This window comes from Nerophis ophidion, linkage group LG22 (genome assembly GCF_033978795.1).
Source record: "Nerophis ophidion isolate RoL-2023_Sa linkage group LG22, RoL_Noph_v1.0, whole genome shotgun sequence".
Classification (NCBI taxonomy): Eukaryota; Metazoa; Chordata; class Actinopteri; order Syngnathiformes; family Syngnathidae; genus Nerophis; species Nerophis ophidion.
Genome location: NC_084632.1, coordinates 31,632,484 through 31,658,968, shown reverse-complemented (window position 1 = coordinate 31,658,968; position 26,485 = coordinate 31,632,484). Strand labels below are relative to the sequence as shown.

Sequence of the window (26,485 nt, the reverse complement as noted above, 5' to 3'; positions counted from 1 at the left end):
TACAAGTTATTCAAAAATTTGAATTTACTATAAAACATTGTTTTAGTGTTGGGCAGCCAAAATATCTGTTTCTCAGCTGTGGTCTGTCTGGACCACAGAGCTGCTCAGTTGTAATACACTTTTCTACCACTTGTGGCAGTAGTGACAATATCAAACCGACAAAAGAAGCCTGCAGCCAAAGTCATAGATGTTTATTAAGTGCAAACATTGTGACTTAAGTGGTGAATATGTATTTACTCTACATGAGCACTTTTATTTACATTTTAGTTGAAACATTCATTTTTATTTTAGTGCAACATAATTGTATGGAAATGTATTTTTCATCGGTTATTTGAGTCCCTTCTTATGCAGTATATTTGGTTAGTACATCTCTTTTTAAATCAGCCCCACTTAAGCCTAAGGTTTACGTGTTATGTAAATTAGTGAAGTGAAGTGACATATTTATATAGCGCTTTTCTCAAGTGACTCAAAGCGCTTTACATAGTGACACCCAATATCTAAGGTACATTTAAACCAGTGTGGGTGGCACTGGGAGCAGGTGGGTAAAGTGTCTTGCCCAAGGACACAACGGCAGCGACTAGGATTGTACAAGCGGGAATCGAACCTGCAACCCTCAAGTTACTGACACGGCCACTCTACCAACCGAGCTATGCCGCCCCAATTAATAATATTTGTGATTAACACATGCTTTCATATCATTTATGAACATTAATTTTAATAAGGCAACACCTGCTGTATTTACTCTGCCACTTGGAATCAAGAGCTTTATGATGGAAAGGTTCTGTTAAAAAAAAAAAAAAAACAGCTAGAAAAAAATAGCTTAAAACTAAAAATAAACTAACTCCCCTGTTCTGTACGTCATTGTCCAAGTTACAATGTGGGATCATCTTCTTCTCTTACAACACAACCAAAACCATGTTGTCAAAATACAAACAATACATTAAAAATATATTTTATCAAACATGGGTTAATTTAATTAGCAAAACTATTCGGTCAACCAATTATTGTGATTCTCCCTCATTTCCAAAAGTCATAACTGACGCAAAAATGCATCGCATCACACATTATGTGGTTAAGATACAGCTCTTTGCAATTATACATTTGGGCAGCAGGTGCTTTTTTAGACCAAGGGCTAAATGAGGGTAATAAAACAACCGATAGCCCACCTCACAAGGTAACAATCTACAGTACTCCAAACAAATATGGTTTACCTTAACTTCCTTTTCTTGTAGCAACATCATCTCCAAACATCGGCACAGCCATGACACCTCGATATCTGGAAGAAAGTGAAACAAAAGACTTGGGCACCAGGTCACCTACAGGTGATGCATTCAAGGGAGTGCTGACAGGGAATTTTGCATTATTTACTCACCCTGTTACCCAGTGGCAGCATAATGAATACAATTTGACAAAGTATTCCCGCAGAAGCGACTCAGATTTGGAATCCAGTTTTTATGGTAAAATATTTATTCAATGATAGCTTACATTAGTAGCTAAACTTTGCCAGATTGCCATCATGAGTCGACAACTGACGTAACTAATAACAAAATCTCTGTTTCTCTCTGTTTATTCCAAATCACTGTGCTGAACTGCAAGTGTGTGTGCACGTGCTGATAGTTAACAGCTACTTACACACGAGATGATTAAAGTGATTGAGTAAATGCTGAAAATTATTCACACATACATTTTTGGTGTATAATACTGTGTTATTCCTTCTACTTCTTCATATTCTGCCTCTTTTAACGTGACATACATGCTAAAGTTAGCATGGTAACTTTTTAAGCTAATTATGCAGGCGTGCACCTCAGAATCATATAACTTGCTACTTGACACATGCCAATTGTCAAAATGCTAACGTTGGCATTTTTGTTAGATTATGCATTAAAGAACTCGCACGCAATTTCCCCCGAAATTGCATATTTTAGTTTTATACCAAATTGAAGAGGAACGTTTCCCAAACATGATGCGCATGCAAAAAACATACAGTACAACCAGCCATCAAGACGAATTTTCGAGGCAAAATCTCCAATACGCTGTCTCTCCCGCACACACAGAATATTAAGAGTATAGGCCTGACTCTTGCCTAGTTTACTTCCCTGACGGCAGATACAATGAAACAAAAATGGGGAAGAGAGTTATGCATTTAACCCATCATGCTTTGTAGTGGAATTAGATGGGGATAGGCTCGAAAAGTGTATGGAGATTAGATGTTATTTTTTTTAAATGTCCACATAGTTTAGTGGGCATGTGACATTGTGTGGCACGTGTGTCGACATGTGTTGGTTTTTGTTCATTTGCACCATAGGAGGAAAATGTTTTTCGGAATGTTCCATATGATGCTCTTGTAGAAGTGATGTAATACACATGCTCAGTGGCCAGCAATACATACGCACACAGTGTATTTGTTTGAATGTTATCAAATATTACGAGACGCCCGGACATGGCCCATGGGCCGCGTTTGGACACCCCTGGTGTGAATCAAAATTGAGCTTTTTCATCTTTGTAGAAGCAGAATTAATGATACACATCTTGTTTCATATTCCTGATGGTCAGATATTCTCCTGCCATATTTATTACAAAATGATAAAGTAGATAATGTCCCAAATTTTAGCATGCGGCAAACAATAAGTTCATAAACAATCCGTTTCCATTTGACTCCTGGTTCCTGTGTGAAACTGAATAAACATGTGTTGTGTCGTCTCTACTTTCCAAAGCAATCAGCTGTAATGTCATCATCAATATTTCATGAATTTGCCTGATTGAATTACAACGGCTCCAATAATCACACTTCAAAAGTCAGAACATTCCCAAGTGTTTCTCTTCCTCTCAGCGGACGAAGACGCATCCTGATTTCAAAATGAACATCTCATCCGTGCTTTGCACCATCAAACTGTTCTGGTTCTCTCCTTCAGGACTTGACACCAGAGTGTTTCCCGCCATTGATCCTACTTTGACACTTCCTAATCCTCACCAGTCAATGCACTTTACTAGAACTCTCCATTGGCTGCCGTTGTCTTCCTGCATCTCTCCTCTCCTTCAACTCACATCCACCACAGTCCATGATATCCTCGCCTCAGGAGGCTAAGTAGGGCCGTTGAACAAAAACCCCTCTGGACTGGACTATCATTGGTGGAGAGGGAGTGGTCGTCCTCGGTTTACTCACTTTGCTTAAAAAGAAGATTTTGGAGCAAAACTGAGACAGGACAGACATCCCTGCTGTACACTAAGAGTTTAGTTCACTATCCACAATGGCGCTATTTAAAGTGGTACCTGTCATACCTATTAAAATAAAGTGCGACACAAGTTCATTTAAAGTGCTTACAATGCACACACATGAACAAAATCCAAGTATCCTGTTTCCTTCACAGGCCGACCGAAGTCGTGATGTTATTACCGGCTGACAGTCAGACAAGCCATAAAGCTCAACAGTGGCATCTGCTGGTCGTTTTTGGTACTGCACTACTGAAACAGGACTGGTGGAATGTTAAATGTTGCTGCTGCCTAGTGGCCAACACCGCTAAAAGCATAGTAGAGTTCACTATTTCCCATTTTATACGTCACAGCCTCATTCCATCCATCCATTTTTTATTTTTTTTTACCGCTTGTCCCTTTCGGGGTTGCAGGGGGTGCTTGAGCCTATCTCAGCTGCATTCCAATATGGAATTAATTACTTCTTTATTCCAAAAACAACACTTGATATTTTTGACAAAATTTTTGTCCCGTTAGTGGTAAAATATTTTTTAATCAGTGTCGTACTGAAGATATCCATCCATCCATCCATTTTCTACCGCTTATTCCCTTGTGGGGTCGCGGGGAGCGCTGGCGCCTATCTCAGCTACAATCGGGCGGAAGGCGGGGTACACCCTGGACAAGTCGCCACCTCATCGCAGGGCCAACACAGATAGACAACATTCACACTCACATTCACACACTAGGGCCAATTTAGTGTTGCCAATCAACCTATTCCCAACATGTTTTGCAAATCATTTTCAACCCATATTCAGTTGAATATGCGACAAAGACAACATATTTGATGTTCAAACTGATAAACATTTTTTTTTGCAAATAATCATTAACTTTAGATAATGATGCCAGCAACACATGACAAATAAGTTGGGAAAGGTGGCAATAAATACTAATAAAGTTGAGTAATGCTCATCAAACACTTGTATGGAACATCCCACAGGTGTGCAGGCTAATTGGAAACAGGTGGGTGCCATGATTGGGTATAAAAGCAGTTTCTATGAAATGCTAAGTAATTAAAAAACAAGGATGGGGTGAGGGTCACCACTTTGTAAGCAAATTGTCTAACAGTTTTAGAACATTTTTCAACGAGCTATTGCAAGGAATTTAGGGATTTTACCATCTACAGTCTGTAAAATCATCAAAAAGTTCAGAGAATCTGGAGAAATCACTGCACATAAGCGATGATATTGCGGACTTTTGATACCTCAGGCGGTACTGCATGAAAAACGGACATCAGTGTGTAAAGGATATCACCACATGGGCTGAGGAACACTTCATAAAACCACTGTCAGTGACTACAATTGGTCGCTACATTTGTAAGTGCAAGTTAAATCTCTACTATGCAAAGCCAAACCCATTTATCAACAATATCCTGAAACGCCGCTGGCTTGGCAGGGCCCGAGCTCATCTAAGATGGACTGATGCGAAGTGGAAAATTGTTCTGTGGTCTGATGAGTCCACATTTCAAATTATATTTGGAAACAGAAGACGTGGTGTCCTCCAGCACAAAGAGAAAAAAAACCATTCGAATTGTTATAGGCGCAAAGTTCAAAAGCCAGCATCTGTGATGGTATGGGGGTGTATTAGTGCCCAAGGCATGGGTAACTTACACATCTGTAAAGGCACCATTAATGCTGAAAGGTCCATACAGGTTTTGGAGCAACAAATGTTGTCATCCAAGCAACATTATCATGGACGTCCCTGCTTATTTCAGCAAGACAAGTGTTACGACAGCGTGGCTTAAAAAAAAAAAAAAGTGCGGGTACTTTCCTGGCCCGTCTGCAGTCCAGACCTGTCTCTCATCGAAAATGTGTGGTGCATCATGAAGCGTAAAATACAACAGTGGAGACCCCGGACTGTTGAAGGACTGAAGCTCTACATAAAACAATAATGAGAAATAATTCCACTTTCAAAGCTTCGACAATTACTTTCCTCAGTTCCCAAACGTTTATTGAGTGTTGTCAAAAGAAAAGGTGATGTAACACAGTGGTGAACATGCCCCTTCCCAACTACTTTGGCACGTGTTGCAGCCATGAAATTCTAAGTTAATTATTATTTGCAAAAAAGAACCCAAAGTTTTTGAGTTTGAACATCAAATATCATGTCTTTGTAGTGCATTCAATTGAATATGGGTTGAAAAGGATTTATAAATCATTGTATTCCGTTTATATTTACATCTAACACAATTCCCCAACTCATACGGAAATGGGGTTTGTATATAAAACATTGTGTATGTATATATATATATATATATATAAATACACACTTATTTTTTCCCTCTGAACTTTCAACAAAACCCCATTACAAACAGTAATATCTATCCATATATATGTATAGAGAGATAGAGAGATGGAGAGATGGAGAGATGGAGAGATGGAGAGATGGAGAGATGGAGAGATAGATAGATAGATAGATAGATAGATAGACAGGATAGATAGGATAGATAGGATAGATAGGATAGATAGGATAGATAGGATAGGATAGATAGGATAGATAGGATAGATAGGATAGATAGGATAGATAGGATAGATAGGATAGATAGGATAGATAGGATAGACACACACAGTATATATATATGACATAGGCAGGATGGTGTCACAGGGGTTAGTGCAGGGGTAGGGAACCTATGGCTCTAGAGCCAGATGTGGCTCTTTTGATGACTACATCTGGCTTAACACGATAAATCATGAATAATTCCGCTGGTAATCAGAGTGTTAAAAATAACGTTCAAATTATAAAACATTCACATGTATTTTAATCCAACCATCCATTTTCTATCGCACCTGTTCGAGATGTCGCATTAATGGTAAGAAGTATTATATTTATTATTGGTTAACTTTAGAATAACAATGTTATTAAAAAGAATAAGAGACTTATTGTACTCTAAATCAGGGGTGTCAAACTCAAATACAGAGTGGGCCAAAATTTAAAACTGAACAAAGCTGCAGGCCAAGGTTGAACAAATGAACCTTTTAATAAGGACCCAAACAAGTTTTTTGCGTTGGATATTGAACAAGCAAGGCTAATATAACTTTATAGTGACATGCAAAATCCAGTTTCAAATAATAATAAAAAATATCAATGGCATATCAAACAACATTTTAATAAAAATGTAATGCCTCTTTTCCTATTTGCAGCCTTCTGAGGTAAATATCAAAATACACTTTTTCCACAGGCTAATAATAAATTTGAAAATAAAATTACAATAATGAATGAATCAAACATTCAAGCCTTGAAGTCGTAAGAGAAAGTGCATGAATAAAACCTTAATTATTGCTCAGTTTGCTACTCTGATTTGCATGAACACAGAATATGGAACAAGCAACGCTTATATAACTTAATAGTGCAAAATCAACTTTCAAAAAACTAACAAAAAAACATCAATGGTATATTAAAAACAATTTAAATAAAAAATATAACGCCTCTTTTCTATTTGCAGCCTTCTGAGGTAAATATCAACATTAACTAAATCCACGGGCAAATGCATTTAAAAATAAAACAACAATGAGGTGGGCAGGGTTTGGGTGTACATTGCAGCGTCCCGGAAGAGTTAGTGCTGCAAGGGATTCTGTTGTGTTTATGTTGTGTTATGGTGCGGATGTTCTCCCGAAATGTGGTTGTCATTCTTGTTTGGTGTGGGTTCACAGTGTGGCGCATATTAGTAAGAGTGTTAAAGTTGTTTATACGGCCACCCTCAGTGTGACCTGTATGGCTGTTGACCAAGTATGCATTGCATTTACTTGTGTGTGTGTGTACAAGCCGCTTACATTATGTGACTTGGAGGAAAAGCGGACGTTATGACAGGTTGTAGGAATTGCTATGATATAGTTGTCCTGGTGGAAATCGGGAGAAATTCAGAAGAATGGTTGCCCTGGGAGGTTTTCAGTAGGGGCACTGAATTTTGGGATTCTCCCGGGAAAATCGGGAGGGTTGACCAGTATGAGTATTAGCGGTGAATGCGGTGTTACAGTGGCACCGCCACTGTATAGTACTGACGGGCCAGCTCTAATGTTAATTTGATTTTGCCTCAAGGGCCAAATAAAATTACACAGCAGGGCTAATTTGGCCTGCGGGCCAGAGTTTGACACTCATGCTTTAAAATATGTCTGTCTTCCTTAAAAATGCATGCATTTATTTGTATTCAATGTTAAAAAAATATATGGCTCTCACGGAAATACATCTTGAGATATTTGGCTTTCATGGCAGGGCTTCACGGTGGCAGAGGGGTTAGTGCGTCTGCCTCACAATACGAAGGTCCTACAGTCCTGGGTTCAAATCCAGGCTCGGGATCTTTCTGTGTGGAGTTTGCATGTTCTCCCCGTGAATGCGTGGGTTCCCTCCGGGTACTCCGGCTTCCTCCCACTTCCAAAGACATGCACCTGGGGATAGGTTGATTGGCAACACTAAATAGGCCCTAGTGTGTGAATGTGAGTGTGAATGTTGTCTGTCTATCTGTGTTGGCCCTGCGATGAGGTGGCGACTTGTCCAGGGTGTACCCTGCCTTCCGCCCGATTGTAACTGAGATAGGCGCCAGCGCCCCCCGCGACCCCGAAAGGGAATAAGCGGTAGAAAATGGATGGATGGATGGAGGGCTTTCATGGCTTTCTCAGCCAAAAAGGTTCCCAACCCCTGGGTTAGTGCATGTGCCTCACAATACGACAGTCCTGAGTAGTCCTGAGTTCAATCCCGGACTCGGTATCTTGCATGTTCTCCCCGTGACTGCGTGGGTTCCCTCCGGGTACTCCGGCTTCCTCCCACTTCCAAAGACATGCCAACACTAGGGCCAACACTTAATGGGCCCTAGTGTGTGAATGTGAGTGTGAATGTTGTCTATCTGTGTTGGCCCTGCGATGAGGTGGCGACTTGTCCAGGGTGTACAAAGCCTTCCGCCCAAATGCAGCTGAGATAGGCTCCAGCACCCGCCACAACCCCAAAAGGGACAATCGGTAGGAAAATGGATGGATAGATGGCTATATGCCATATTATACACTTTATATGTTTTTATCTATCTATATACAAAACATTAAAATATGTATCATATATGTATTTCTTCAGAACAGAACCCATAATCAAAATACAAACACATTGTAAAATTCCCAAGAATGTAGGCTCATACAACTTCTTTGTGTGTGTTGTCATTATTGCACAAAATGCAATTCAACCACACAAAAACCTCAATGTGTCTCCCCTCTTTTCCCGGCAAAACTCGAACCCCACTTCCTATCCTCGACGTCACTTCCCTATGTTTCCCCGGAAGTCCCGCCCCCCAGCCACAGTCATTGGCAAACAACCAATAGCCAGCCGCTACATCATATACTGTATATCAGTGGTCACCAACACGGTGCCCGCGGGCACCAGGTAGCCCGTAAGGACCAGATGAGTAGCACGCTGGCCTGTTCTAAACATAGCTCAAATTGCAGCACTTACCAGTGAGCTACCTCTATTTTTGAAATTTTATTTATTTACTAGCAAGCTGGTCTCGCTTTGTTCGACATTCTTGATTCTAAGAGAGACAAAACTCAAAAAGAATTTGAAAATCCAAGAAAATATTTTATAGACTTAGTCTTCACTTGTTTAAATAAATTCATTTATTTTTTTACCTTGCTTCTTATAAATTTCAGAAAGACACTTTTAGAGAAAAAATACAACCTTAAACATGATTTTAGGATTTTAAAACACATATACCTTTTTACCTTTTAAATTCCTTCCTCTTCTTTCCTGACAATTTAAATCAATATTCAAGTAAATTAGTATTTTTTTTAATTGTAAAGAACAATAAATACATTTTAATTAGATTTTTTATTTTAGCTTCTGTTTTTTCGACAAAGAATATTTGTGAAATATTTCTTCAAACTTATTATGATTAAAATTCCCCAAAAATATTCTGGCAATTTTAGAACATCTTAAGAATCATATTTAAATCTTATTTCAAAGTCTTTTGAATTTCTTTTAAAATTTGTGTTCTGGGAAACCTAGAAGAAATAATGATTTGTCTTTATTAGAAATATATCCATCCATCCATTTTCTACCGCTTATTCCCTTTCGGGGTCGCGGGGGGCGCTGGCGCCTATAGATTGGTCCAATTTGTTATATATTCTAACAAAATGCAGAATGGATTTTAACCTATTTAAAACATGTAATCAAAATTATAAAATTAATCTTAACCAGGAAAACTTACTAATGATGTTCCATAAATTATTTTTTAATTTTGTTCAAAAAGATTCGAATTAGCTAGTTTTTCTCTTCTTTTTTTCGGTTGAATTATGATTTTTAAAAAGTCGAAATTGAAGATAAACTATTCTTCAAAATTTTATCTTCATTTTTTACCTGTTTTCTCCTCTATTAAACCGTCCAATTCAGTGTTTTTTTCATCATTTATTCTCTACAAAAAAAACCTTCCGTAAAAGGAAAAAAATGTACGACGGAATGACAGACAGAAATACCCATTTTATTATATATATGTATGGATTTATTTATTAAAGGTAAATTGAGCAAATTTGCTATTTCTGGCAATTTATTTAAGTGTGTATCAAACTGGTAGCCCTTCGCATTAATCAGTACCCAAGAAGTAGCTCTCTGTTTCAAAAAAGGTTGGTGACCCCTGATGTATATAATATTCAATACATTTCATATAATTTATACAATATATATAACATACATATATAATATTATATAATGAATATATCTATGAAATGTATGTAATTTTCACATTTGCGGCGGTCGTTGTGATTGTGAGATGTAACTTCTATGCACGAATGCAGCTAGCAGGTAAAACGATATTTAATAACAGCGGTAGTCAAACTGAACATAACCACTGAACACAAGTGCGATTGGAGCGCACAAAAAGGCTCTACAGAACAACTCAAAACAAGACGACACTTACAGTGAGGCGTGAAAAGAAGGAACATCGTGCCAAGGCAGTCAATTATCCAGCGCCGAGAAGAGGCTGTTGATTACTAACTCAACTCAGGTGAACCTAACCGCGCTTTGAGGCAGGAGTCAAGTCACTTTAGGACGGACTAACTGAAACAGGAAAACAAACCAAAATAAAAGCGCTAGACCGGAACAAAATCGAACAGGAAAACGCCAACAAATTCAAAATGGTGTAACGAGCCCGAGGGGGTCCATGAAATTCAGCCACATTCTTGGCCGAAGAGAGGCCCGCGTACAGGAAAATAAACCAAAATAAGAGCGCTAGACCGGAACTAAATCTTCAAACAGGAAAATGCAGACAAACGCAAAATAAGGCACAAGCTGTGACTATATATATATATATATATATATATATATATATATATATATATATATATATATATATGGACTTGGAACGTCACCTCACTGGGGGGGAAGGAACCTGAGCTAGTGCGCGAGGTAGAGAAGTTCCGGCTAGATCAGGGGTGCCCATTACGTCGATCGCGAGCTATCAGTCGACCGCGGGGGGTGTGTCAGTCGATCTCGAGCCAGGCTTTTAAAAAAAATAGACCTAAAAATTAGTGATCATCAATCTTAACCAAGACGTCACTTAAATGACATTCACGGTACCGGAGGGTCTTGTGAGATGACGCTGGCTGCTGCAAGATCATTATTATGAAAATATGACTGAGAGGAAGGCGAGAAACACTTTTTATTTCAACAGAGTCTCGGAAAACTGGCGTGCACAAGCGATTCCTCAGAAAGCTGGCGTGCACATCACTTGTGCACGCCAGCTTTCCGAGAGTCTTATTTTGTTAGCGCAGGCAGCATGAAGCAGGGCTTTTATTGTGAAGATAGGAAACGTGCAGTCGGCCTTTAGAGTTTTGACAGAAGGGACGGTGCGAAAGTCTGTTGAAATAAAAAGTGTTTCTCGCCTTCCTCTCTGTCATTTTTTCATAATAATGAACTGGCTGCAGCCAGCGTCATCTCACAAGACCCTTGGGTGCCGTGAATGTCAATCAAGCAAGCTACGGAATTTGCCGCCAATGTTTTTCTTGTAAAGTGTATGGAAGCTGGATGAATTAGATGCCAAAAACCAACCACTTTCATGTGGTATTGTACAGAAAGGACAACTTTTTTTCTCCTCCATTTGAAAATGTGGGCATTATCATCATTACTGTCTGATTCCAATCAATGCAAGTCATCAGAATCAGGTAATACACCAACTTATATTCTTGTCTTCGTGAAAGAAAGACATCTATATGTGTTACACATGCTTGTATTATCATTAAACACATTTAACTTGTTTACAAAAATGTCTGTTTCATAAATAAATAAATAAATATAAATGATATATATAAATGAGGTAGATCCCCTCGAGTTGGTCAATTGAAAAGTAGCTCGCCTGCAGAAAAAGTGTGGGCACCCCTGGGCTAGATATTGTCGGACTCACTTTGACGCACAGCAAGGGCTCTGGAACCTGTTCTTTCGAGAGGGGATCTGAACCCGAGTGGTGTTTTGTTATTGCACTTTTGTGCTCGACACGGATTGTCCATAACAAAATATATATATATATATATATATATATATATATATATATATATATATATATATATATATATATATATATATATATATATATATATATATATATATATATATATATATATATGGATATTGTTATTGTTGTCATAATGGAATTATGGAAGTGTTCAGAAATATGGGGAATTAGGGGAAGTTCTGAGGAAAAAAAGGTATTTATTCAGTTTTGGATCCTGACTATATATCCATCCATCCATCCATCCATCCATTTCCTACCGCTTGTCCCTTTGTATAACAATACAAAAATTGTAAAACGTCAAGTGCTGTGAATATGTACTGTACTGTCAGAATGTCACTGTTAAAAACACACACCAAAAAATGACATTTAAAACTACATTGTAACCAAACATTATTTAATAAATGACTGTGCAAAAATATTCATACAATGAAAAGGCCTCTCTTGGTCAAATGGTACAAACATCACGTAAACCCCATCTAGATGGCAGCCAATGATGAATTAAAATCACACAAAAGCACAAAACGATTGTTTGGCCTAATGAAAAAAGTACCTTGATTTGATGAAATTCACAGTGTTGCGTACAAGTGGTTTTTGCACTACTTCACACATGCAAGCATGTGCATGGGGAGAGAAATGTAAAAGTGACATTAATAGAATGATCTTTTCATCATGTATGAATTACACTGCTAGACTTTCTATAACAGATATGAGAATGCCCGATATGTTGGATTTCAACACGTGTAGCAAAGAACAAACACTGAAAGCCATGATTGTCGCAGGTCGTCCATCCCTTCCAAACACATACGTTTTGTTATTTTACTGCAGATTCTCATTATTTCTCATGTGTTATTCAAACTTTTCTTATTTGTTGGTAGAAAATAAATCACAAGAATATCAGAGGATTGAAAAAAAAGCTGTTTCTGGATTTAAATCGCTGTACTGTTTGGACATGTTCGACGAACATTTGCTTTTCAGTCTAGTGAAATATAAAACGATAACATCATTCTTTGGAAAATGTCTGAGGTCTTTATAATTCAAGGGCATAATAAACAATCAACAAGAATAATCATTAAAAAAAGGTAGCACTTTGTTTGTTTAATTTAACAAAAAGGACCAGGAGACATGAATACAAGCTTCCTTCAATACGTCAAACACTGGAAAAACACTACAAATAATATCCAATTTAGAAAAAAATACACAGAACCAAAATGAGAATGAGAGTCCAAGGCAAAGATGTCCACTGTGTGGTTGCGTAGCAAGTAAGCATATGGAGCAGTTTTATTGTGTTTAATCATTTCTCTTTAAAAAGGGGGACTAATATCAAAGTGGTGCCTGTATCATCGTGCATAAAAAAACAAAAACGTTTGGACACCCCTGCTCTGATTCTACATGCGGTGAATGATGCAACCTTTACGTATGATGTCATTGTTCTTCCTTTCTGTAATCCATTCAACACAAAGTAAAAGAACAGCAGACACAAAACTGCTGACTCGTCTAAGAAGCTGCTTAAAAAAAACAAAAAAAACAACAACATTCGGATATCATGTTTGTGTGAAAATGATTTAATAGACACACCGGTACCTTGGTTTTCGTACGCCCCACTTTTCATCTGATTCGGGTTTGCATACATGTTGTTTTGCCTGTGTATAATTCCGAAGTTCCCGAACAAAGCAATTTCTGTGCCTGGTTTTCATTGAGGAAGACTGCAAAATAAGCCATTGTGGGGCCAAAGAAAGTTGCGAGGAGCAGGATTTGGAATAAAGAAGGTGAGAAACACTATAGTGGCTCCCCGTTCCCTTTTTGCTTATCAACGTCATTGCCCATAAGATTCTTCATTTAAGGTAAAAGTGATGTTAAATGTTCATTTACTCAACTAATTAGTGATTTATATGTATTTCCATTAAGGCTGCAGCTATTGATTGTTTTATTTTCGGGTAATCTATTGATTAGTTTGTTCGATTAACCGAGTATCCAGATAAAACACTTTATGGCCTTTAAGTGTATTTTATGGAAAATTGTTCAAATAATTTTTCTGCTTTAAGTGTATTTTATGGAAAATTGTTCAAAAAAAATTTCTGCATGCCATAACCTTGATTCTTTTTTTACGAATAAAAATGTGTCCGCAGTACACCGCCACACACCATTGCTCTCTAGTGCCCTCGATTGCAGGGACCGTGCTGATACTATGCCCGCATATTTAAAATGATAATTTTTTTATTAGTTACACTCATTGAACCATGAATCAAAGCAACACACTATAAATCGAATATTTTTTTTTAGTCGATTCATCGTTGCAGCCCAAATGTCACCTTGTTTTCTGCATGTAAACAATAATGATTGTCTATAAAACGTGTGTTGTAGTCATTTTTTGGGTTATCTGGAACGGATTATTTGGATTTACTTTATTGGAAAAATTGCTTAGAGGAAGGGTGTCATGACTTTTTGACTTGAAGTCCGCATTGGGCTAAATGCTGTTGAATGCATGTAAGGTAATGTATATATATATATATATATATATATATATATATATATATATATATATATATATATATATATATATATATGCATGTACATATATACATATATGCATATATATACATGTATACATACATATATACATTTATACGTACATATACATACAAATATATTCATATATATAAATATACATATATGTATATACTGTATATTCATATATATACATACATATATATATATACTAATATATATATATACATATAAATATACATACATGTATGTATATATATTCTCATACATACATATATATGTATATATACATATACATGTATATATATATATATATATATATATATATATATATATATATATATATATAAAATTACTACACCTATGTATACTAGTAATATAATGGATATATAATTGATGATTATTATAATTTGATATTAGGAGTATTTGAAAGTTTGAATTCTACAATGTTTACATCCGTGACAACCTCTTTAAAGTTTTGTGATCAATTCGAACACATCAAGCAGCTAAAATGTGCCAAACATGAATACGTGTGGAGAGAGTGTTTTGGATTTTTTTCCCCATCATGCATTGCCGTGGCTTTGATTTAACTTTGAATTATGAATTACGAATTAATGATTGGACATTTTTTTATGATATCCACAAAGTTCAGTTAGCGTTTGTGTTGACTTCCTGTGTCGGTTGCAGTTTGCACCATGTGTGGGTAAAGGTAGTTTAGACTGGGTCATATGAGTCAATGCTGTGCCGTGTACACTTTCAATTCAAATTGTGGTCATTGACCTGATTCACTCACATTTTCCACAAGAGGGCAGCCACTCTGCAGCAAACAGACTTTCAGCTCGTTAAAAGAAAGATATCAGCGGGCGCCTAATCTCTTGTTGAACTTGTGACGTCTTGCAGAAGACGCCAACCCGCAGGCGATAGTTTGGACACCCCTGGCTCAGAGGTACCATTGTGTAGTTTAGGTGCATAACAAAAATCAAAAGTACCAAAGGCAGTGAAACATTAGAGTTCCACCATGCACAAAGTCAAGCATGCTATTATTGCCTTAGTCTCCATGTTGTTGATCAATTGTGTTCTTAGCAAGTACATTTTTAGGTAGTTTCCTTAAAATAATTGTTGATGATTGAGTCCTCCACTTCCTGTATGCTCGGCTGTAACCTTCTTCTTTTTCACCATCATAAAATATAATATCCCATTCGCTCATGTACTGTATTTACACAAAGGTTAGAATAATGAAAAGACTGCTATGAGGCGGTCTTCAAATGTTCTGTTTGAGCGGCCATGTTCCTCCACTCGGTCCAAGTGTGACCAAGGATTACAGGTCTGCGGTGATGACGCCGTCGTTAAACATCACGCCGTCAGAATTGGCCGCCAGCAGCGCTGTGTGGTCCAGTTGTGTCGCCATCTTGTGGGTGAGCTGTCCGTACCCCTGAGGGCCTCCGCCGTTCCCCGGCATGATGCAATGTGACAACAGTGGCGTGTTGGCGTCGTGATTGGACCCCGTGGTGGAGGGCACGCCGCTGACGTGACCCGTGCTGGTGGAGCCGCTGGCGCTGCTGGGCGAGCGGGATTTAGGAGGCGGCAGGTGGTGCTGCTGGATCACCCTGGTGGGCGGCGCCGGGGCAGGGAAGTGAGCGGGGAAGGCCGCGTACCCCGGAGGGATGGGGTAGCCGTTGACGGGAATGAAGCGCTGGTGTGTTTGGGGCATCGCCATGGGCGCCCAGGCGGGCACGGCCGCCATCTGCCCCGCTGAGGGCAGAGCTTGGGCCGGGTAGAGGTACCCCGTGGCGGTGGCGTAGCGAGGGTTGCTCAGGTTGCTAACGGGGCTGGCGCTCAGCGAGGTGGTCTGCGTGGTGGCGTTACCTCCGCCACCAGAGGGCGTGCTGGAGCTGGCGTGAGACGACAGGCCCTCCCAGGCTCGTAGGCGACTGTGCAGGTCCTTGAAGCGAGGTCTGCGTGACGGACCTTCCTGCCAGCACTCAGTCATCAAACCATAGAACCTGCAAAAACACCATTTATTATTTAAGTCCAAATATAGGACACTTTTTGAAAGTTTCAGACTCAAGGTCATTTTGAATCAATATCAGACAAAATGGATGCTTGGGGCCATTTTCAAGCACTTTCTAGGCCAGTGATTCTCAACCTTTTTTCAGTGATGTACCCCTGTGAACGTTTTTTTAATTCAAGTACCCCCTAAACAGAGCAAAGCATTTTTGGTTGAAAAAAAGAGATAAAGATGTAAAATACAGCGCTATGTCATCAGTTTCTGATTTATTAAATTGTATAACAGTGCAAAATGTTGCTCATTTGTTTCAGTGCCTCTCCTGAAAATCTCCCGGGACAACCATTCTCCCAAATTTCTCCTCACGTCTGCTTTTCCTCCATATAAACACCATCCACGGCTTTTGGAGCTCAGTGCTCAACTGCACACACAACAAGAAGGAGACTATTATATATGTCTCCATTATCCGTAGGTTTATCTATAACTCATAAAGTAGGCAGGCACGGAGCTATTCTCAGCGTGTGTTTATTCCAGCCGGCACGTTATTACATTGACACACAACATCCGGAATCCCATCATGCATTGCTTTAAAACTACGGCAAGTAGTAATATCCAAAAACAGATAGTGACAGAGAATAGAACGAGAATGGACAATTCAACCCTAAACTCACTCCTTTCCTGCAAATTAAATTTCGCAGACGCTGCCCTTACCTATGCTCCTTCAAAAACTTTCTACCGGCTGCAAAGCATTGCACTTTCACATACAACAATGAGTAGAGAGGAATGTTATGTGTGTATATGTGTAAATAAATGAACACTGAAATTCAAGTATTTATTTTATATATATATATATATATATATATATATATATATATATATATATATATATATACATACATATATATATATTTATATAAATTAAATAAATTCTTGAATTTCATCGAATTCTAGCTATAAATAAACTCCCCCCTCTTAATCCCGACCTCCCGCCGCACCACCCCCAAATTCCGTTGGCAAGTATGATGGCAGCTACAGTTTCAATCTTAAAGATCTAAAACAATTACTTGTGAATGTCCGGCGGACCAGATTAAAAAGCTCAAAGGGGAACATTATCACAATTTCAAAAGGGCTAAAAACAATAACAATCAGTTCCCAGTGGCATGTTGTATTTTTTGAAGTTTTTTTTTTTATTTTACCGGTCTCGGAATATCCCTAAATAAAGCTTTAAAGTGCCTTATTTTCAGCTCTCTGCGAAGACACTGGCCATTTCCCTGTGACGTCACACAGTGCTGCCAATGTAAACAAACAATGGGAGTACCACAGCAAGATATAGTGACATTAGCTCGGATTCAAACTCAGATTTCAGCGATTTAAGCGATTCAACAGATTACGCATGTATTGAAACAGATGGTTGGAGCATGAAAATATTGAAGAAACTGAAGCTATTGAGCGAATAGCTATTGACGCTATTCATAGCCATAGCATGGCCGAATAGCTGCGTTAGCATCGCCGGTAAAATGTGCGGACCAAACGATCAAGACTTTCGCATTTTGTGATAATGGAGCAACTTAAATCCGTCGATTGGTAAGTGTTTTTTTCGCATTAAATGTGGGTGGAAGGAAACGTAATATAGTTGCAAATGCATCTGCAGGTTATCCATACATCTCTGTGCCATGTCTGCTTCGGCACCGCCGGTAAATAGCATGTTAGCATCGATTAGCGTAGCATGTTAGCATTGATTAGCTGGCAGTCACGCCGCGACCAAATATGTCTGATTAGCACATAAGTCAACATCAACAAAACTCACCTTTGTGATTTCGTTGACTTTATCATTGCAAATGCATCTGCAGGTTATCCATACATCTCTGTGCCATGTCTGCCATCGCCGGTCAAATGTGAACACACTACAGCACATTCAATGGGGGTCTGGCGGCAGACACTTTCGCATCTTCGGTGCAACATGAATCCCTCCCTGTTGGTGTTGTTACACCCTCCGACAACACACCGACGAGGCATGATGTCTCCAAGGTTCCAAAAAATAGTCGAAAAAACGGAAAATAACAGAGCTGAGACCCGTGTGTGTAATGTGTAGAAAATGAAAATGGCGGCTGTATTACCTCGGTGACGTCACGTTCTGACGTCATCGCCACCAGAGCGATAAACAGAAAGGCGTTTAATTCGCCAAAATTCACCCATTTAGAGTTCGGAAATCGGTTAAAAAAATATATGGTCTTTTTTCTGCACTATCAAGGTATATATTGACGCTTACATAGGTCTGGTGATAATGTTCCCCTTTAATAGACCACAATTAGCCCAGGTCTGCACTCGAGTGTACGGATGACCACATTTAGACGTGAGCATACCTTGGAGGACAGTCTTCAGGACACGGCAGTAGTTGTCTCTTCCTCACCATCTCCATCACTTCCTGGTTGGAGAAGCCATAGTAAGGCTGCAGGCCGTAGCTGAAGATCTCCCACAGCACGACTCCAAACGACCAGATGTCGGAGTCGGTGGTGAACTTTCCATAGGCGATGGCCTCGGGAGGCATCCAGCGGATAGGAAAGAGGGTTTTGGGCTGAATGCAGTAGTAGTCTGATGAGTATATCTCTCTGGAGAGGCCCAGGTCCGATATCTTCACGTGGAGCTGCTCGCCAACGAGAATGTTCCGCGCTGCGAGGTCCTTATGAATGTAGAAGTGACTGGCCAAGTACTCCATCCCGGCAGCCACCTGGGTTGCATTAGTGGGAAAAAGATGTGAGTTTTATAGGACTAAACCACATTGGAATCTCCAAATAAAAAAAGTTCTGTCGACCAAAGCTCCATTTATCATATGTATTTTTACATATGTACAGTATGATATACCATGATCTTATAGTAAGTGTCACACTTTATCTTCTATAAAGGGGCAGACATTTTCTGCTTATTTTCCATGTAACTCTCTGTGGAAAGTTTAGCTGAAAGATATTTTAGACACTTAAACAATAAAGTGTACATTTGAGGTCAATTATATAAAGATATTTTGTTTTGTCAAAAGTAGACATGCATGCAACCCGATTGTAAATGGCATTTTAACTAAGTCTGTCAAGTCATTGATATGTTATCGTCACGAACAATTGCATTCGGTAGGTTGTAAGTTCAAACCCAGGCCAAGTCATACCAAAGACTATAAAAAAATGGGACCCATTAACTCCCTGCTTGGCATTCAGCATCAAGGGGTTGGAATGGGGGGTTAAATCACCAGATATTATTCCTGGGCACGGCCACTGCTGCTGCTCACTGCTCCCCTCACCTCCCAGGGGGTGATCAAGGGTGATGTGTCAAATGCAGTGAATAGTTTCGCCACAGCTAGTGTGTGTGTGACAATCATTGGTACATTAACTTTTTTATTTTGTTCATAGTTCACTCAAAGTGAGTCGCAATTAATCACAGATAGATATATTTTTTCATCATTGATAAATATACCCTACACCAGTGGTTCTCAAACTTTTTTCAGTGATGTACCCCCTGTGAACATTCTTTTAATTCAAGTAACCCCTAATCAGAGCAAAGTATTTTTGGTTGGAAAAAAAGAGATAAAGAAGTAAAATACAGCACTATGTCATCAGTTTCTGATTTGTTAAATTGTATAACAGTGCCAAATATTGCTCATTTGTAGTGGTCTTTCTTGAACTATTTTGAAAAAAAGTAATAAAAATAACAAAAAACCTGTTGAAAAATAAACTATTGATTCAATTATAAATACAGTTTTCTACACATAGAAGTAATCATCAACTTTAAGTGCCCTCTTTGGGGATTGTAATAGAGATCCATCTGGATTCATGAACTTAATTCTAAACATTTCTTCACAAAAAAAATAAATCTTTAACATCAATATTTATGGAAAAATGTCTACAAAAAATCTACCTGTCAACACTGAATATTGCATTGTTGCATTTCTTTTCACAGTTTATGAACTGAATAAGCGGTAGGAAATGGATGGATGGATGGATGAACTTACATTTATAATTTGTTAAAGTATTATTCAATAGATATATTTATAAAGTATTTTTGAATTGTTGCTATTTTTAGAATATTTAAAAAAAATATCACGTACCCCTTAGCATACCTTCAAGTACCCCCATTTGAGAACCACTGCCCTAGACAGATAAGTTTTAATGCCATTCCTGGACAATTAGTTTTAATTAAATGTTTTTTTTTTTTAAACAGCTCAACACAAAAAGGACAAACACGCTTTTAATGACAATAATAAAAAAAAAACATGCCTGCGGTTCATTGATGTCTTGCCAGATTTTTTATTTTGTCGGAATACAGAATTTGTATTGCTACTGTAGGAGCACTTGCATTCAAAGGAGGAGCTACGCCATGTTAAGATAGCAGTTTCACGCAAAAATAACACGCAATGTGGATTATTACGATCATGGTTTAACTGTTAACTTCATGAAGTTAAGCTCATGAGGCAATAAGTTGACTGATACGGACACAGTTGTTACTGGATAATTTCTATATGCTTTTGCCTTGGGAGTAATATGAAAATATAATTATTTCATACTTGTTTATTTTCACAAATGTGGTGTTTTAGACTGCAATATTGTTCTGTTAAGGACGATTATTATATGTATTTTGAGCTTGTGTGCTTCCTAAAATCAACAGGAAGTTGGCAAAAACCCCTTTAAAACAAAATTTTTGCAAAATATGCCTCTTTTGCCTCTTTGAACTGAAATTTGACTCCCTAAAATGCTTCAAAGTGCAAGTTAAAGCTATACTATGCCAAGCGAAAGCCATTTATCAACAACATCCAGAAACGCAAATCTGTAATTTGACCCCCTTAACATGCTTCAAAACTCACCAAATTTTACACACACATCAGGACTGGTGAAAATTGCCATCCAATAAAAAAACCAAACCCCAAAAATGAAAATTGTGCTCTAGCGCCCCCTAGGTAAATAAACTGATAAAACTGCTTGTAAATTATGTTAGGAATGTCGTAGAGTAATGAAACAAAAACTTCTATGTAGTTCTGAAACACAAGAAAAAAATCAACTTTGTGTGCTTATTGGAGGACATTTACGTTAACTGGCTGTCCATTTTGCACGAGTAAACATGTTGCATGACTGCTTGTATCCGAAACTTTAGATGCAGGCAGATATCATCCCATACTTTTTTTCTTTGTGGACTTCTCACCAATACCAATATCAGATTGGGTATTTCAATGTAAACTTAGTTTTTATTAGACCGTATCAATTTTTTTAGATGGCATTAGTCCGATCATATTGGTGTTTCGAGTTATTTTTGACCGCAGGCTCAATGTTTTCGCAGTACATTTAACAACAATATTAGTACATGGCAAACTATAAGAACACATTGTTCAAGATCATTAAACATATATTTTAGTTTTCACCAAATCTTATTTGATCATATTTTTTCCAAAAATCATATTTAATCAGTTGAACTTCAAATGGGTGGACATTTTACTAACTCCTTGAAAAAAGCACGTTTTAAATAATTGTTTCCATTCCTTGAGAATAACAAACACTTAGAGAAATATTCTGAAGTAGGTTATCATAATTGTTCATGAAAGTAGTTGAATTGAAAGACATTTGATTAAAAATAAATATACATTTAGAGACTAACATGAGACGGTTAGAGACTAATATGTGATATATAGTAGCTGATATCCACTTACAGTGGGGCAAAAAAGTATTTAGTCAGCCACCGATTGTGCAAGTTCTCCCACTTAAAATGATGACAGAGGTCTGTAATTTTCATCATAGGTACACTTCAACTGTGAGAGAAAGAATGTGGGAAAAAAATCCAGGAATTCACATTGTAGGAATTTTAAAGAATTTATTTGTAAATAATGGTGGAAAATAAGTATTTGGTCAACCATTCAAAGCTCTCATTGATGGAAGGAGGTTTTGGCTCAAAATCTCACGATACATGGCCCCATTCATTCTTTCCTTAACACGGATAAATCGTCCTGTCCCCTTAGCAGAAAAACAGCCCCAAAGCATGATGTTTCCACCCCCATGCTTCACAGTAGGTGTGGTGTTCTTGGGATGCAACTCAGTATTCTTCTTCCTCCAAACACGACGAGTTGAGTTTATACCGAAAAGTTTTATCTTTAGTTTTTCATCTGACCACATGACATTCTCCCAATCCTCTTCTGTATCATCCATGCATCTATTTTGGTATAAACTCAACTCGTCGTGTTTGGAGGAAGAAGAATACTGAGTTGCATCCCAAGTACACCACACCTACTGTGAAGCATGGGGGTGGAAACATCATGCTTTGGGGATGTATTTCTGCTAAGGGGACAGGACGACTGATCCGTGTTAGGGAAAGAATGAATGGGGCCATGTATCGTGAGATTTTGAGCCAAAACCTCCTTCCATCAGTGAAAGCTTTGAATGGTTGACCAAATACTTATTTTCCAGCATAATTTACAAATAAATTGTTTAAAATTCCTACAATGTGAATTCCTGGATTTCACATTCTGTCTCTCACAGTTGAAGTGTACCTATGATGAAAATTACAGACCTCTGTCATCATTTTAAGTGGGAGAACTTGCACAATCGGTGGCTGACTAAATACTTTTTTGCCCCACTGTATTTTCATATGTTACCAATAAATCCCATAAATAATAATGGACGGTTTGACTTTTTCAATAGTTTTTATGGCTACAAAGCCGAAAAATTATTATGAATAAATCGTGTCAAGTTTCCACATACAATAATTATTAGTTTGATGTGTTAAAAATGATCGGCTTGAAATATTTATGTAAACATTGTTGTTCCAGGTGTATACTGTTGAACCCCCCCCCACCCAAAAAAAGCATTGAAGGCTCCATTCTTGCCTGGAGGGACATATGCAGGAAGTCACCGTGGTCCAAGCTGGATTTAACCGTCCCGTCCTCGTCGCTGCTGCAGCCGACATCCGAGTGTGGCGATCGCATGATGAGGAACTCGTGAAGGTCGCCTTGAGGAAGGAACTCGAACAGCAAACAGACGGGCTGTTCCTGGGTGACCACACCCAGCAGACACACCACATTGGGATGTTGCAGCTCGGTCAGGACAGCAGCCTCCTGTAGGAAGAACAAGTGCATTTTATAAACAAACCTCCCGTGGTTCATTTGGAGGCTTTGAAACCTTTCAAGCAGACCAGATGTTCCATTCTGGGTGGCAGTGACTTGATAGTCATTGCTTATTTTTTCATCTATTTCCAGTGAACCTTTTTGAGAACATCTGCTGTCATTTTTCCACAAGTAGTCTCTCGCCCTTACTGTACGTTCAATGGAAATAAAACTGGACATGCTTGGGTGCTTGTGGGAAGACAGAGCTTTCCACTGGTAAAGTAGCAGCTTGAATAAACGCATGACAGCATTTTAGTGCCGCATTTCAAATGTGGAAACTGTCACACGTGTAGTAAACTCTAGTCTAGACCGTACTCAGACTAAAGAGTATGGACTCCTATGCAGTACCTGCTGGAAGTCACTCCACTGTTGGACGTTGGAGATGTCCTTGAGGGTCTTGATTGCGACCAGTTGTGCTTGGTCCATGCCTGGAAGGTACAGGTGCCCCTTATAGATCTTCCCCAATGTGCATTCTCCAAGTTCCTCCATGAAGCGCACCGCCGACAGGGGGAGCTCTTTGGCCTTACTCTGCAAAAGAAAAAACAGTTTTGGGGAAAAATGAACGTGAGAGACAGCAAATCATACTGTTTTTCTTATTGTTGACACTGCTGAAATACAGGTAAAATGTTATTCATATAGCGCCTCTTTACATTTTTTTTAATTGTTATTATTTTATAAAAAGAACAAAAACTATATTTATATATAGGGGACGGCATGGCGCAGTGGGAGAGTGGCCGTGCGCAACCCGAGGGTCCCTGGTTCAAATCCCACCTAGTACCAACCTCGTCACGTCCGTTGTGTCCTGAGCAAGACACTTCACCCTTGCTCCTGATGGGTGCTGGTTAGCGCCTTGCATGGCAGCTCCCTCCATCAGTGTGTGAATGTGTGTGTGAATGGGTAAATGTGGAAGTAGTGTCAAAGCGCTTTGAGTACCTAGAAGGTAGAAAAGCGCTATACAAGTACAACCCATTTATCATTTATATATTTACACACGTGTGTATATACCAGTGACGTGCAGTCAGGGCACCTGCCATCATGGAAAGAAAAAAAATGTAAAAAGAAAAAAAAAATTAAATTGTTATATTTATCCAGTGATTATACAAAAAAGTTATTTTCCATTTAACTTGACCAGTTCAAGATTATTTTTATTCAAAATCGCTGAATTTTCCCATTTGCTAATGAAATACTGAGCAGAGATTTGAGGTGAGTCAGCAGCCATTTGAGCCTCCCCGTCACCATGGCAATGACTCGGCAAACTGCTGGCTGCTGTGCTGTGCAGTGAGACCGTATTGCTATATGAATTATGTTAAACATTTCCATAGAATAGTTGGCTAAGGTATATAATGTACAGTGTATTTTGTCAACAACTATATGTGTGTAACGTATTTCTTGTGCTGGGCTGTCCCCATGCAGGCTAGCCCTGCATGGGGACAGCTGAAGCCGGTATGTTTTAAAGTTGTTGTTTTTGCCTGCATATCATAAAAACAACTTTCCAACATTTTACAACTAACTGTAAACTTATAGGTGCCGACCATCAGGGCCGAGTTGCGACGAAAGAGTGTGTCGATGTTGAGATTTTACGCCGACTTGGTAAGTCTATCTGTTTGCCAATAGTAGCTACTAGCCGTACCCATGTATTTTCAATGGCCGGTTAGCATCGGGTTTTAATCCCGTTTCCTCCGATGTTTCTGATCCGATTGAATTTATATTTATGTCGAGTCTTTATTGTGGGTACTTAAATATGTTGACTGAGTATTGTGGCGTTTTAAGGCCATCTGCATTTTTTATGCTACAGTAAAGCGCGGTTACACTATGACGTCATAGTGACAACACTGTGTGGCTGTATGAACTGCGAATGCACATATGGACTGCGATCAGTCTCATATGGCTCCTATAAACTTGAAGAACTTTTGATATTACTTTCAATGAATTACCTGAACTAAACCAAAATTGTTTGTTAAGATTCCTTTCTGTTTTTTTCTTTTGTTTTGAATGGTCATTCCTATTAATGTCTGTCCACTAGTTGTTGCACTGTACATGTTTAAATAACACTAGTTTCTTTTTAAGTATTTAATTGTGTCCGTCCTACTCAGAGTCGTAATCTACACTTCTGATTAGTGCAAATATTGAGAACTTCTACTATACTAGCTAAAATACCTCCTACATTAAGTCAAAGTACCAAAGATTGTCACACTCACACTAAGTGTGGTGAAATGTGTCCTCTGCATTTGACCCATCCCCTTGTTTACCCCCTGGGAGGTGAGGGGAGCAGTGAGCAGTAGCGGCCCCGGAACTATTTTTGGTGATTTAACCCCCAATTCCAACCCTTGATGCTGAGTGCCAAACAGGGAAGAATGCTGGTATGAGCTTTTAAACATAACCCGTTAACTAGTTTCCAAATATAATTTGAAATGAAATGTGGACTCGTCAGACCACAGAACACTTTTCCACTTTGCATCAGTCTATCTTAGATGAGCTCGGGCCCAGCGAAGCCAGCGGCGTTCCTGGGGGTTGTTGATAAATGGCTTTCGCTTTGCATAGTAGAGTTTTAACTTGCACTTACAGATGTAGCGACCAACTTTAGTTACTGACAGTGATTTTATGAAGTGTTCCTCAGCCCATGTGGTGATATCCTTTACACACTGATGTCGGTTTTTGATGCAGTACCGCCTGGGGGATCAAAAGTCCGTAATATCATCGCTTACGTGCAGTAATTTCTCCAGATTCTCTGAACTTTTTGATGATTTTGCGAACCGTAGATGGTAAAATCCCTAAATTCCTTGCAATAGCTCGTTGAGAAATGTCGTTCTAAAACTGTTCGACAATTTGCTTACAAAGTGGTGACCATCACCCCATCCTTGTTTGTGAATTTCATGGAAGCTGCTTCTATACCCAATCATGTCACCCAAATGTTCCCAATTAGCCTGCACACCTGTGGGTTGTTCCAAATAAGTGTTTGATTAGCATTCCTCAACTTTATCAGTTTTTATTTCCACCTTTCCCAACTTCTTTGTCACGTGTTGCTGGCATCAAATTCTAAAGTTAATAATTATTTGCAAAAAAAAAAAAAGGTTTATCAGTTTGAACATCAAATATGTTGTCTTTGTAGCATATTCAACTGAATATG

At 38.7% G+C, this 26,485-nt stretch overlaps 2 protein-coding genes across 2 annotated transcripts in view; both read right to left on the bottom strand.

Annotated features, from left to right (window-relative positions):
• The window catches only part of cachd1 (cache domain containing 1), a 229,591-nt gene extending 219,389 nt beyond the window's left edge, over nucleotides 1–10,202 (bottom strand). Inside the window, exons 1-2 of the mRNA XM_061883696.1 lie at nucleotides 10,130–10,202; nucleotides 1,212–1,276 (exon numbers count right to left, since the gene is read on the bottom strand). The gene's annotated coding sequence lies outside the window, so the exon portion shown is untranslated. The remainder of the gene's footprint in view (nucleotides 1–1,211; nucleotides 1,277–10,129) is intronic.
• Nucleotides 10,203–14,585: 4,383 nt separating this feature from the next.
• Nucleotides 14,586–26,485, bottom strand: part of ror1 (receptor tyrosine kinase-like orphan receptor 1) — a 358,626-nt gene continuing 346,726 nt past the window's right edge. The window contains exons 9-12 of the mRNA XM_061883694.1: nucleotides 23,707–23,886; nucleotides 23,083–23,310; nucleotides 18,593–18,957; nucleotides 14,586–16,227 (exon numbers count right to left, since the gene is read on the bottom strand). Coding sequence (XP_061739678.1) covers nucleotides 15,543–16,227; nucleotides 18,593–18,957; nucleotides 23,083–23,310; nucleotides 23,707–23,886 — 1,458 coding nt within the window. The 3' untranslated portion in view covers nucleotides 14,586–15,542. The remainder of the gene's footprint in view (nucleotides 16,228–18,592; nucleotides 18,958–23,082; nucleotides 23,311–23,706; nucleotides 23,887–26,485) is intronic.